Source organism: Rosa chinensis, chromosome 4, assembly GCF_002994745.2.
Source record: "Rosa chinensis cultivar Old Blush chromosome 4, RchiOBHm-V2, whole genome shotgun sequence".
NCBI lineage: Eukaryota > Viridiplantae > Streptophyta > Magnoliopsida > Rosales > Rosaceae > Rosa > Rosa chinensis.
Genome location: NC_037091.1, coordinates 6,295,293 through 6,308,982, shown reverse-complemented (window position 1 = coordinate 6,308,982; position 13,690 = coordinate 6,295,293). Strand labels below are relative to the sequence as shown.

Here is a 13,690-nt window from a genome sequence, read left to right as displayed (position 1 = left end):
AGCGCACAATCGTTTGGTAATCGCGGATATTTTAATAACTTTTACTACGGTCGTGTTATTGTGTAGCAAGTTAAATGTCGCAAAAGGCCAATATTTTTGTAGTGTAAGATCTCTCATTAAAAGCATACACAAACATTAGTGTTTAGGTAATGAGATTTTTGCAACTTTTGTTTCCTAAATCTTTGTTTTACATGCTTGCTAATTTTGGGGTTTAGTAATTGTCATTTGACATTTCATTGAGTACTTTTTTTTTTTTTTTTTGAGTTAAAGGAACATATATTCATCTGAAAATCAGAATAGGTCGTTACATACCCTTCCGCTGTCATTTAAGGGCATAGACAGACAAGAAGCTAGTGATAATACCCACAAGTGGTATGTACATATAGTCCTACTCATTATACATTCAAATACGCAGAGGTAGCGAAAACCCTCATTTGGTACTACTCCAGAGGCGCTAGAGATATATAGAGTGTATAGCTTCCTAATACAAGGAAATTATTGTAATTAGATAAACTAACAAACATAGGTGGGCCTAGGGAAAAAACACCCAAACCCAAATTAAGGCCCAAGAGGGCAGCCCCAAGAGAATGGGCCCAGCCCAAGGCCCAGCAGAGATTGACCCAAGGCCCATCTTCATCCTCCAGCGCCGCCGATCACACTACCAGACCCACAGCCGCCGCGCCCCCCACGAACCGCGCAGAAACCGCCTAGCCACGCCGCCTCCACGATCGGACCAGATCCACCATAGCCGTGCCACCCCAGTGATCCTCCCAGACCACCAAAGCCCCGCTGCCACACCGATCCACCCAAAAACCGCCCTAGCCACGCCACCGTCATAGGTTCTGGAGATCCCTGACGAAGCCCCCCCGCCACAGGACATGGAAGCTTTCGTCGACACCCACCATCCCTGCTCAAACCACCCAGCCCGGACCCCTCCGCTAAACCTCGAGCCACCCCCATTCAGAGACTACCGGGCAATTGCATTCAAGACCCGCCAGACAGTAGCCCAAATCGGCATGGCGAACCAACGCCGACGAGCGCCGCCGGACGAGAAGGAAATTTGGAAAACCCTAGGTGCAGTCCGAGCTCTGCGGAGCAAACTTCAGAGACATCCTGGATAGAGAACATAGTGTTTTGCATGCATCGGTGCATCCTATATAAAGTGTATCCCCAATTTTCTCAATTAAGTCATGAAAATAGACATAATACAGTATACAAATCATATTAGGCATAAGAATCATCATAAACAAAGTGTAAACCAAAGACTTCTGGTATAATCAATTGTTTCAACTTCCGCATGGCAAAACTTGCATCTTGAGCATAAAGCGAAGCTAATCTTTTGCAACATATCATTAGTATAAAACTTAATTCACTAGTATACTACTTAATTCAATGATTTCGACCCTTGATTCTTTAGATTCTCATGCAAGAATTGTATATGCAAAAAATCAACCAAATCCATAATCATTTGATCATCAAAAATGTTTAAACAAATGTAGTTCGTCAAATAAAATTAGAACGAAGATCGTGCTAATCAAATGATTAAAACATTTTTCAATTTGACTAATTTTTTGCAAGATTCATGTGTATATTTAACTAGAGAATGAGTGGTTTATTAAACTACATGTTAAAACTTTTAAGGTCCTCAAATTTCAAGTTTGAGGAGGTCCTCTCTAGAACCTTTATATATATGTGTAACTAGCAATGAATAGTTTAGATTATTGAACTATATGATAAAAATATATACATTCTCAAATTTCAAGTTTAAGGCCTTCAAATTGAATATCAATGTTCAGAAACCATGATTTCATCACATAAGGTTATTAAGAGATTTGTTATATTCACCATCAAGTTTTTTTATTTTTCGTTGTTTTGTTTTGCTTCAAAAATGCACTTTATTATCTTTAAAGACTGGTTTTTTCTCATGTGAGCTTCTTCTAGTTGGATCTAATCTCAAGCTCTTTGAGTTGTTTGATAATTAAGAGATTAAATTAACCAATAGTCATGATGTTATTTCGACATAGATTTCTCTCACTTATAAAAAATTACAATTACCAATTTGAAAGAACTTGAGAAATCAACCGCAAAACCATAACGAACCTTGGTGTAGCCTCTAAGTTAAATCTCAACGTATTAGAGACATTGGTTCCATCAATTACCATTATTAAGACTGTGGTCGTTATATTCACCACCAAGCTTTTTATTTGCATTTTTTTTTTGGTTTGTATTCAAAAGTGTACTTCCTTATCTGTTTCTGTATAGTCTCTTAGAGGACTGAGAATCACCCAGAGCTGCATATGTGCTTGATCCTGCTACCTGTCAAAATGGATAAGGGTAAGAGAGAAAACCGAGGTTGTCAGCCTATAATCTTCCGATGCCCAAGTCAGATATTTGTGAAAATATTGACAGAGTAACGATAGGGAAGAGAATATATGTACTAGTGATAGTAACTTACCATAGATAGGAGTGAATGCATGTAGATGTAACAAATATTAGGAGTTGTATGCGGGAGCTAATGCTTCTTTCCAAAGATGGAAATGTGAGGTTCTAGCCTCCGTTGGGCCGATCTCACCAGACAGTCTCGGTCAATATACGTGTCAGTTCTTGGGCCCACCTCATAGGGTTGGACCCCATGTGTCTCCCGGTGGCCTCTGTTCGGCTCCCGCTTAGTTTATTATCCGAGTACTTGTGATGTTTCTATTCAATACATAGTTGATATGTATATTGTCTTTATAGAATCTTTCTTGCCGATGCAAATTGTACTTTGAGCCAATCTCGAGGTCATTAAGTTGTCATTGGTTTATGTACAACTCTAAATTGAATAAATCGATAAACATGATGTCATTTTGACGTAATTTTTTTCTCACTTAAAATGGAGCTTGAGAAATCGGCCTCAAAATCCTAGAAGTTACTGAAGTCAAACTTGGTTCTTGAATGAATACATATGCTTTCCCTTATTCTAATGCAATATTCTATGTAGCAGTATAGTACACACATAACCTAAATAAGGTCCAAGAGCAATGAACAAATTCCTCCAATCCAGGTGGAATAACCATACTAATATATTTTTGTCACCCCTATTTTTTGGCTGTCAATTTATTACAAAATCAATCCCTTTTACTATGGCATTTAATTAAAGATACTAATTACATTTCATTTCATTTAATTTAAATATTTTTTTAAAAAGGGAAACAAAAGAGCAAAACACCATCCCCATTTAATTTAAATATTTTTTTTTTTAAAAGGGAAACAAAAGAGCAAAACAAGTAAAATCACCATACCCATTTGATTTAAAAAGAAAAAGAAAAAGAAAAGAAAATTGCAAAAAAAAAAATTAGATTTTCTTTTTTTGGTTCCCCCTTTGCTCAATTCTATCTCTCTTCTCTCTCTTTCTCTCTGCTGCTCCTCGAAGCCCCCCTTTCTCTCTTTTCTTCCTCTCTCTAGAATCTCAGAGCTTCCTTTGGCCATTGTGAATAAACTCTGGTCTTCGTTACAGGTTGAGGTTCGTATCACTATTCGATCCATACGACGTCGTCTCCTAATTTCCCCCGTGTTGTGTTTCACAATTTCTCAATTGAAACTATTTCAATCTCCGTCTCTGTGACTCAAATAGGGTTTCTCTGTGATCGCGGCTCGAGGGTATTGATTCTCTGCGATCTTAGTTCTAGGGCTTCAAATTTTGCGGCTTTTTCTATTGGGCTTCAATTGGGTTTCATCGAAATGGTTCTGACTTTTTAGGGTTTTTGATCGAAATTTTTTTATTTTTTTTTTGGGTTTTCAATCTGTTTGGTTTCAATTCAGCTTGCGTTTTGTGAGTTTTGGGGTTTTGATTGTAGGGTTTATTTCGCATGTGGGTTTTTGGTTTAGGGAGGAATGGTGACTGATGGAGTTGTTTGGTTCTGGAGAATAATAAAGATTCAAAATTTTCTTATGCTTTTTTGAGGCTTTGAGTCAATCTATGGCTGTGTGAGCCACAATTAGTCAGTTGAGCTGAGGTTTATGTTTCCTTGGGTCCAAATTATATACTAGCAATCAACCAGAAGGGTGTTTCAATCTGTTGAGTATAATAATTTGTTACAAATTTGGCTCCTGAAATGTTGAGATGCATGCAATGGTTGTTTTATTGTTGGGATTTTCGGCATTATGGTTGAATTGGGTAAAAGGAAAATGCGTGCATTGTGTGTGTAATGCTTTTTCATGCAGAGTGTTTATATTGATAGTTTTGTTGTTTCTTCTTGTCTAGTGAGCAGGGTTGAAGGAGTAGTGTGGGACTGGAGTTTGGGAGTGAGAAATGGCTGGGGTTTCTAGTGAGGATTCTGGGGTAGGAAGGTCTACAGAGGGGATTTCAAGTGGGCAGCGTTGCCTCTCTGGGGAGGCATTAGCAGAGTGGCGGTCATCTGAGCAGGTGGAAAATGGAACCCCATCTACTTCTCCCCCTTATTGGGATTCTGATGACGATGATGATGGTGGTATGGATTCAGTTTTCTCATATCCTAGTTGCCTTCTGAACGCATATTGTTTTGTTGCCTTGTTTTGTGTGTCAGAATGCGTATTCTTTTTTCCCATCGAATATGAGTCTTGTGAAAAGTTGGATACAAAATCTGTGGAAATGTTGCTGCCAATGTTAACCGTCACTGTCACGGTCACATATTTTACTATTTGATTTATTGATAACTAAGTTTGTATTCACAGAATAGGTCCAACTTTAATTCTAAAATGTGTTAGCCTTGTATTGAAATATTGTAGCTGCTTTTTTGAGGATCTTATCTGTCTGAATCACCTCACGGGTTAGGTCAATCTAGAAAATTTAGGTGTTCCCAGATAGATAGTGCTCACTTGCCGATTCTTTGCTTGGTTTGTTGTAACTTGCAAGTATGGAGGAAGGCAAAGATACACTGGAGACTATTTCCATATGAATTGGAAACAAATTTCAAAAGCACTCTTCATTTGTCTTCATTTTTATGCAAACACCTGTTACACTTGAAACATGTGGTGAGGTTTCCTATTCTATAACATAGTGGTTTCAAGTTCTCTCTACCCTAGTTTTGACATGGTTTGAATGCTCATATCTCTGGGGAATTCATTTCTGTAGATCGCTGATTTATATGCTGCTTCGATTATGTATGTTTTATTTCCTGACTTGCTAGAATTCAGCGAAAAGTTCAGTTGGCCTCTAATGTATTCTTACGATTAGATTTGCTCTTCTTTTGCCATTCCATTTACTAATGAATGCTCCTTCTGCAGATGTTAATTATACTAGTTAGATAAATCACAAACCTGTGTGACTTCTTTATAGGGCCAAAACCGTCCGAGCTATATGGAAAATATACCTGGAAGATTGAGAAATTTTCTCAGATTAACAAAAGGGAACTTCGTAGTAATGCATTTGAGGTTGGCGGTTACAAATGGTACGCAACTTGAGATATAATTATTTTGATGAACAAAGTTTTTGCTAGGTTTAGTTTTTCAGTCAAGCTATAGGCTGCAGCAACTTTCATGAAAACCATATATTTTATATGTATCTGTATCAGTGGTAAGCACTAACTATGCAAGTATATCTAGGCACATATAAGTTTCTTGTTTCCTATAAAAAAAGATAGCACTTGTTAGTTTTGAACTGGTTGTTACTTCTGCCAGGTACATTTTAATCTACCCCCAAGGTTGCGATGTCTGCAATCATCTCTCCTTGTTTCTCTGTGTAGCTAATCATGACAAACTTCTTCCAGGTGTGTTATATTTGATCTGTTGGAGTTTTTCCAATCATAAGTTTCCTTAGTTGTTGGTTGTATTTATACATTTTCCCTTTCGTTTTCTCAATAGGTTGGAGTCATTTTGCGCAGTTTACCATAGCTGTGGTGAATAAAGATCCCAAGAAGTCAAAATACTCAGGTCGGTCAGTTGGTTGGTCATTTTACTGCTGTAGTGGGATTTCATATATAATCATTACCACATTTGAGAAATTGTAAAATTTTTGCAGACACATTACATCGGTTTTGGAAGAAAGAGCATGACTGGGGGTGGAAAAAATTTATGGAGCTTTCAAAAGTACTAGATGGGTTTATTGATGCTGACACTCTTATAATAAAGGCTCAAGTTCAAGTTATCAGGTTTCCTTTGACTTTTTATTTAATGGTTTTAACTGCAGCACCAATCCTTTTCTTGTGGTTTATGTATTTCATTCGTAAATCCAATTTTTACATCTTTTGTATTAAAGGGCATCCTCTTCTTGTGGTATTTTTTAATGCAATATTTTTTTATTTATTGTTTCTTCCCTTTTTAAAACTCACACATTTGGGTTTTGGGATCTAAAGTTTGTTTTGGTGGCTTTGTTCTGCTGCTTGGGTGTTTATTTTCCATGCACTTTAGCCGTGTTTGTGAGCGTCATCCTTATTTTGTTTCTGGCTTTGTAGAGAGAAAGCAGACCGGCCGTTTCGCTGCCTTGATTGTCAATATAGGAGAGAACTTGTTAGGGTATATTTGACAAATGTAGAGCAAATTTGCCGTCGTTTTGTGGAAGAGAGGAGAAGCAAACTTGGAAAGTTGATAGATGATAAAGCTAGATGGTCAAGGTATTCCATCGCAGCCTTCAGAACTGAGTATCATGTTACAGCTTATCGATCTCCATTTGCTTTAATTATGCAATGTTTTGTTTAGGGAAGTTACTCTGTGTGTGTGATTTCTAGGAACATGGATGTCCAGGGATTTGATGGTTTTATGCTTATATGGTGGTTATTATTAACATCTACACTTTGTTGAATATGATGCTACATTAACATCTTTGTATGTAATATTAGTACACTAATGCTCACATATTCGTGTGCTCACATGCTTGTATGTTTGCACATGTTACTTATTAGCTTACTGGTTACATTGTTTGATAACTTCTTGTTGGTAATGACTGCAGCTTCTGCTCGTTCTGGTTGGGAATTGAACAAAATGCTAGGCGCCGTATGTCCAGGGAAAAGATGGATGCAGTTCTGAAAGTAGTGGTTAAGCACTTTTTTATTGAAAAAGAAGTCACATCTACGTTGGTAATGGATTCATTGTATAGTGGTTTAAAGGCTCTTGAAGGCCAAACTAAGTGCAAGAAAAGTAAGCTGAAATTATTGGAAGCTGAGGAAAGTCCAGCACCAATTGTTCGTGTGGAGAAAGATATGTTTGTATTGGTGGATGATGTCTTAAAGCTACTTGAGAGGGCTGCCGTTGAACCTTTACCTCCAAAAGATGAGAAGGGTCCTCAAAATCGTACTAAAGTGAGTTGGTAACTTCTTAAGTTGACCAGTGAGTTTTGGATTGATTTCTCTGATGCGTTCAAGTCTTAATGATGTGCAGTTTGATTGGGATTCAGTGTTTGTTTTACAAAAGATAATATTGTTTAGACATAACATAAGTTGTTGCAAAGTGGGATCTAGGTTGGTAGAAATAGTCAGGCCCATTTTTAGCTCCCATGTGTTTGGGGGTTCGAATCCTTTGAATCCCCTCAGCTACCTACCGAGGTAAAGTGCTAGAATTAGGTGGCCCCGGTTTTAAGCCCGGGTCTGTGAAGTCGGTTTGGGGGATTTCTCACTATTAAATAGATGTAGGATTTAGGTTCAACGTTATAACTATGTTCTGACCAGAAATCAGTGGCCTCTTTCCACAGTGCTTAGTGTGATTATGCTTTAGATGTTATTGGACATGTAGATACTTTGAATTGGTGATATAGTCTGTAGTTTTTATTAGCAGTATATCATGATGTCGAATGGCATTTTCCACCGACTAGTATATCCTTCTCCTGAGAAGGTCAATATCTTGGTTGTTTACTAGATTTTATCTATAAGGGTAAAGATTTATGGATGCCAGTGTTTTACTGATTTTTAAGGACTCTTTATAACAAGTATATTTCAGTTGAGTGACAATTCATATGATGAAGAATGTAGTTGGTTACAAAAAGGATCTTATGATGTGTAACGATAATCAAATTGTTGAGGATATGCAATGCATTAAGATTGTGTGTGTGATTGAGTATGGAGGTGATGTGAGATATTTAGAGAATATTTTAGATAAGTTTAACTCATTAAGCTTGTGTGTGTGATTGAGTATGGAGGTGATGTGAGATATTTAGAGAATATTTTAGATAAGTTTAACTCATTAAAAGTTTGATATCTGAACCATTGTCATTCTGCACAGGATGGAAATTCTGGAGAGGACTTCAATAAAGATTCGATTGAGCGAGATGAAAGACGTCTTACGGAATTGGGTCGTAGGACTGTGGAAATATTTGTCCTTGCTCATATTTTCAGGTCTTCTATAAGCTTAAAGCCTTAAATATATTTTTCTTTTCTGTATCATGTTTATGTATTGCTCCAGTATTTTCTGCTTGTATCGTGTATGTTTCATAGCACCCACTCTATTCATTCTTCTATGGAATAATGGACTTGCCTATTCATCATATATGCAGCAATAAAATTGAAGTTGCCTATCATGAATCTGTTGCATTGAAGAGGCAAGAGGAGCTCATTCGTGAGGAAGAAGCAGCATGGCAGGCGGAGACTGACCAGAAGGCAAAACGTGGAGCAACTGAGAAGGAAAAGAAGTCGAAGAAAAAACAGGTCCGACTCTAGTTATAATATTTTTGTCTTGGAAATTTGGGTTCCCCCAATGCCTATTAGTTAGATTCAGCGGCGAGTCTTATAAACTCTTTCCTCAGCAGTTGTCAGTAGAAGGGTTGTATTTATTAATGAAATCCCAAGTTTTATGCTCTAAACTAACACAGTATATATTTAACATTATATATATATATATAATTTTTTTATTTTTATTATTTTTTTTTAAAGAAAGAGCTGCCTGGCATGTGATTTCTATATAGTTGCTGTCTTGTTTTTAATGAATTTACTCTTTAGGGATATTGGCTAATGTATAACACATAAATGTGGACCTAAGTTTTTGGGAGCAATGTCAATAGTCTGGCTTCACGTTATTTCTGCATTGCATTCAATATGTTTTATTTTTTTTCTCTCTTCTTTTGGTCAAAACAATATGATTTCTTCAAGTATTGCAGACTGTATTTGTTTTCTATTTGAAATTTTGAAGACTGCACACTTCCATGAAGGATCCTTTTTACAAGACTTCCATCTTTAATCTCGTAATTTGGTTATTAATGATGGCTGGAACTTTGAGTTATCATTTACTCTGCTGACTTCATGGGGGCGAAAGATAATGTAACGTACAAATGCAACATTTCAGTTAACGTCTAGGTTGAAATCACAACAATGAGGAAGAAGGATTCTTGGTCGGATTTAAAGGTTGTTAAATAATTCCTTATCTGTTCTTTAGATTCCTGACACAGATCCGTTGCTTTTTCCACAGGCTAAACAGAAAAGGAATAACCGGAAGGGGAAGGACAAAGGGAGGGAAGAAAGGCCGGGCGTAGCAATAGCAGAGAAACAACAGGAACTCCCTATTGATGAACTAAAAGACTACACGAGGGATGAGGAGCAACCTGTGGTTGAAAAGGCAGATACTGTGGAAGATGTATCTGACGTGTCTGATTCAGCGGATGGTGTTGCTGAAGTACCTCAACCTGATTCTGAAGACAGAGATGCTAGTCCAGTCAATTGGGATACCGATACTTCAGAAATCCATCCTCCCACAGGACCCAGTAGCAGTGGAATCAGTGGTCTCTCATCCGTGCAAAATGGCGTATCAGAGAAAAAGAGCCCATCTGTGATGGATGATAGTTCCTCAACGTGTTCTACTGATTCAGTGCCATCAGTGGTAATGAATGGGCCATATAAAGGAAACTCCTTTTCTAATTACAAAACTCAAAAATCGCCTAGCAGGTATGTACAGCTAGCCTTTCTTTTTCTATGATTACAGAAATGATTATACAAGGTACATGATCAATTTGCTGAATTCGAAATTTCAGGGGAAAACAGCAACGGGGTAAGGCAGCAGCTGATGGGAATAGTTGGCCAAATGAGTTGGATAATCAACCTTCCGGACCTGTTGCAGATGCGGGGAATCAGAATGATGTCTCTGGAAGTAGTAAGGTGGGTGAACCTGAGTCTGAGCCAGTTGTTCACTCATTGCAGGATCGGATTAAGTGGCTGGAGCAGCATGTGGTTAAGAAGGTGAGATCATTTTTCCTTGCATTATAAAGTTTTGTTGGCTCCTGAACTGTGAGGATTGCTTTTTTCATTGTTGGCTTCCACTGTCTGGACCCTATTGTCACTACTTGTTCTATTATTTTGTCTTTTTGTTCTTTTTTTGTTTTCCTGCTTTCTATGACGTGCTCGTTTTCAATCGTGGTATTCCTATATTTCTTATTGTGTTTGCATCATTTTCATTATTCCCATATTAGGAAGACACATTTACCTCCACAAATTTTATATATTTGTTAGTTATGCGAAACAAGGTGTGATATATACTGTCTTGATTTTATGTAATAGGAGGAAGAGGTTGTTTCACTGCAGAAAAAATTGAGCATCAAAGATCAGGTTGATGTAGAAAGACCTATGAAAGAGAAGACACCAGCAGTGACATCTTCTCCTGAAAGCCCTTCTAAAAATGTGTCATTGACTGGTCGACCCAAGTTGGAGTGCCAGAGTAGTACCGTTACAGATTCTATTCCTCTTAAGAGAGCAACCTCAATCAGCATACAACAGACTGATAGAGTGGCTCCTTCGACTGTGTCATCCCAGAGTAATGGCATGTCCAATACTGATACTCAAAAGGCCGCTACTGCAAGACCAGCTGAAAAAGCCATGGCACAACAAGTACCGGTGGTGTCCAGGCCCTCCAGTGCACCTCTCGTTCCTGGTCCCAGGCCGCCAACGTCTACTGTTGTTTCAATGGTTCAAACATCTCCTCTGCTTGCCCGTTCGGTGAGTGCTGCTGGTCGACTAGGTCCTGATCCATCGCCAGCAACTCATAGTTATGTTCCCCAGTCATATAGAAATGCCATACTTGGTAACCATGTCCCGTCGGGATCAACTGGTTTCACACATACCAATTCCCACAGCTCAACAGTGAAACCATCTCCATCATACTCCCAACCACCAGCCTTGGTATCGACCCCTATGTTCATACCCCAGAGTCCTGAAGTGATGGATACAAACACAGTTAACTCAGGCTTCCCATTTGGCATGGTAACTCGGGATGTGCTGCATAATGGACCACAGTGGATGGAGAGTTCGCAAAGGGAATCAAGCAAAGGCATGAACTATGATCATTCGTCCTTGCTTAATGATCAAAGTTTTGATTTCTACCAGCCTTTGCATGGTGGGCAACGTGAACAGTTCTCCACTGAGTTGCCAGCTTGCACATCTGGTCGCCAGACCCAAGGTGTATCAGCAGATGACTTCCCCCACATTGACATCATCAATGATCTGCTGGATGATGAACATGGCTTTGGGGGAGCTATAGCAAGTTCAGTTTTTCACTCCTTCAACAATGGGCCGAACCATTTAACTCGCCAATTTTCTTATCCCGGTGATTTGGGCACATCTAGCGACATGGAATCTGCAACCAGCTCTTGTAGGTTTGAGAGAACACGGAGTTACCAAGATGATGGGTTCCAGAGGGGCTACACGTTAGGGGGCCATTTCGAATCACTTAGAGAATTTACTCCGCAAGCTGGTGCTCTACCGTATGTGAACGGGCAGATTGATGGGTTAATTCCTAACCAGTGGCAGATGGCTGGTTCAGATCTATCTTTACAAGGCATGAGGAATACTGAAAATGATGGTTACCCGTACTACAATCCAGATTATTCAAATATGGCATGTGGGGTGAACGGTTACACTGTATTCCGGCCTTCAAATGGTCAGTGAAGAGAATGAAACGACGGAGTCGTCCCACAAATTAGTGGGTTACTGTCCGTTGTAATAATGTATTTGAGGAAATTGTTGGGTCTTTACATTTGGAGTGAGGTTGTAATCTTTTCCGTAAGAAAACATTTTGTAAAGAGTGTTTCTTCCAGCCTTTTCTTAAGTTAGAAAATGAAGCTATAATGTTCCCTGGGTTTCAGGTTTCTTGGTTGAAGTTTTGCTTGAATTTTGAACTGCAATTCTTTGGCCCAACCCCAGTAATGGTTCGTGTTCCTCATAAATTTGCTTCACCTGGTTTTGTATTCCCTATCAAATGGAGTGTCAAATGAGAGGTAATTCTTTTTTTTCCCTCATTTGGTACATGGTCAGATGATTAGAGCAAGTCCACCGTGGGTTATCAGGTCACTTATTATTCACTGTTTTTTATGTGTATTTTCACTCTCTGGGTTACGGGTACAGTGTATTTCGTGTCCTGGGTCGCCCTATGTCACCCTGGGTCACTTTCTGGGTTACCCTGGTGACTTGCAAGCTGACATTGTGACTCAGGTCTAATTGAAAACTATGCATGTGATTCAGAGAATGGAAATAAACACTAAAAAGTAGTGAATAGTTTGTGACCTGATGACCAAATAGGTGAACTTGCTCTTAGTATTCACCTTTTATTTTTTCTTTTTAAATATTTTTTTCTTTCTCTTTCTCTATACCACGACCACGAGTAATGAAGAATACTGAGTTGATTAGTGTGTTAGGAAGTGACTCGGTAGAGTGTCAGATCCACTTGTTCTTAATCTCTAAATAATAAAATAATAATTAGATTTTAGCGGCTTTGACCCAATGCCCCAATTTTAATCAAAGCATTCCCACTCACTCCACTAACAGATTATAATTCTCGGTCACCTCATTCAACCCAAAACTTAACAAAATTACTTTTCTATCATATACACAATTAATAAATTACAGAATTTCACTCACCCCACCAACAGATTAAAATTCAGCAGGAGTTTCTAGTCTTCTTTCAGGTATTGAAATTTGCAATGGGGCTCCTCAAGTCAACCATTTACTGTTTGCAGATGATAGCATGCTATATGCTAATGCTTGTTTAGAGGATTGCCATCAGTTACAAGATGTTATTGACACTTATGGGAGAGCATCAAGTCAGTTAGTGAATTTTGATAAAAGTTATGTGGTTTTAAGTAAGAATGTTATGGGGTTATTGCAGGAAGAAGTGTCTAGTTTGTTTAGAGTTGAGGTTATGGAATCTCATGAAAAATACTTGGGTTTGCCTTCTTATGTGGGGAGGAAGAAAACCGCTACTTTTCAGTATATCAAGGAAAATTTGGGTAAGAAAGTTTCTAACTAGCAGGGAAAATTGTTAAGTGGTGCCGGAGAGGACATTCAGAGTAGTGGCTTAGTATGCCATGAGTGTTTTCCAATTGAAGAAAAACTTTCGTGAAGATTTGGAGCGAATGTGTGCTCGGTTTTGGTGGGGTAGTACTGTTGATAAAAGAAAGATTCATCGGAAAACTTGGAAAGCCTTAAGTAATCCTAAGGAAGAGGGGGTTTAGGTTTTCGTAGTTTATCTGATTTTAATGCGGCCATGCTAATAAAGCAAGCCTGGCGGTTGATCAACAATCCTCACTCTTTGGTTGCTCAAATTTTCAAGGCCAAGTACTATCTAGAAGATTCTTTTTGGACTGTGGCTCCTCACTCTTCTCCTTCTTTTCATGGAGGAGTATTTTTTCTATAACAGATTTGTTACAAAGAGGGACTTATTGGTAGATTGGTAATAGAAGGGAGGTATACTTGTAGAGTGATTCCTAGCTTGATGGCATCAAGACTTTAGGCCTAAGCAGGGTAATGTTGCGTCAAATGACCTTACT

The 13,690-nt window shown here is 38.5% G+C and overlaps 2 protein-coding genes across 5 annotated transcripts; one reads left to right on the top strand and one right to left on the bottom strand.

Moving 5' to 3' along the window:
- Positions 1-633: 633 nt before the first annotated feature.
- Positions 634-960, bottom strand: LOC112198686 (glycine-rich protein 23-like). Its single transcript, XM_024339817.1, has one exon. It carries the CDS (start codon positions 958-960, stop codon positions 634-636), a length of 327 nt encoding a protein of 108 aa, XP_024195585.1.
- Positions 961-3,345: 2,385 nt separating this feature from the next.
- LOC112195911 (TNF receptor-associated factor homolog 1b) lies at positions 3,346-12,049 on the top strand. 4 transcript variants are annotated; one of them, XM_024336145.2, is made up of 13 exons: positions 3,346-3,502; positions 4,244-4,469; positions 5,297-5,408; positions 5,638-5,726; positions 5,821-5,889; positions 5,978-6,107; positions 6,411-6,569; positions 6,905-7,253; positions 8,170-8,282; positions 8,441-8,591; positions 9,349-9,821; positions 9,908-10,112; positions 10,431-12,049. In XM_024336145.2, exons 2-13 carry the CDS (start codon positions 4,292-4,294, stop codon positions 11,811-11,813), a joined length of 3,411 nt encoding a protein of 1,136 aa, XP_024191913.1. In that variant the 5' UTR covers positions 3,346-3,502; positions 4,244-4,291; the 3' UTR covers positions 11,814-12,049. The 4 variants fall into 4 exon arrangements, with proteins under 4 accessions (XP_024191913.1, XP_040373630.1, XP_040373629.1 ...); XM_040517696.1 differs by having other exon boundaries at positions 3,372-3,502; positions 4,251-4,469; XM_040517695.1 differs by having other exon boundaries at positions 3,380-3,639; positions 4,251-4,469.
- The last annotated feature ends 1,641 nt before the right edge of the window (positions 12,050-13,690 follow it).

Coding starts and splice junctions, on each gene's coding strand:
- LOC112195911 (XM_024336145.2), top strand. CDS start 4,292: ATGGCTGGGGTTTCTAGTGAGGATTCTGGGGTAGGAAGGTCTACAGAG. Junction 8,283..8,440: donor GTCCTTGCTCATATTTTCAG/GTCTTCTATAAG, acceptor TCATATATGCAG/CAATAAAATTGAAGTTGCCT. Junction 9,822..9,907: donor ACTCAAAAATCGCCTAGCAG/GTATGTACAGCT, acceptor TCGAAATTTCAG/GGGAAAACAGCAACGGGGTA.
- LOC112198686 (XM_024339817.1), bottom strand. CDS start 960: ATGGGGGTGGCTCGAGGTTTAGCGGAGGGGTCCGGGCTGGGTGGTTTG.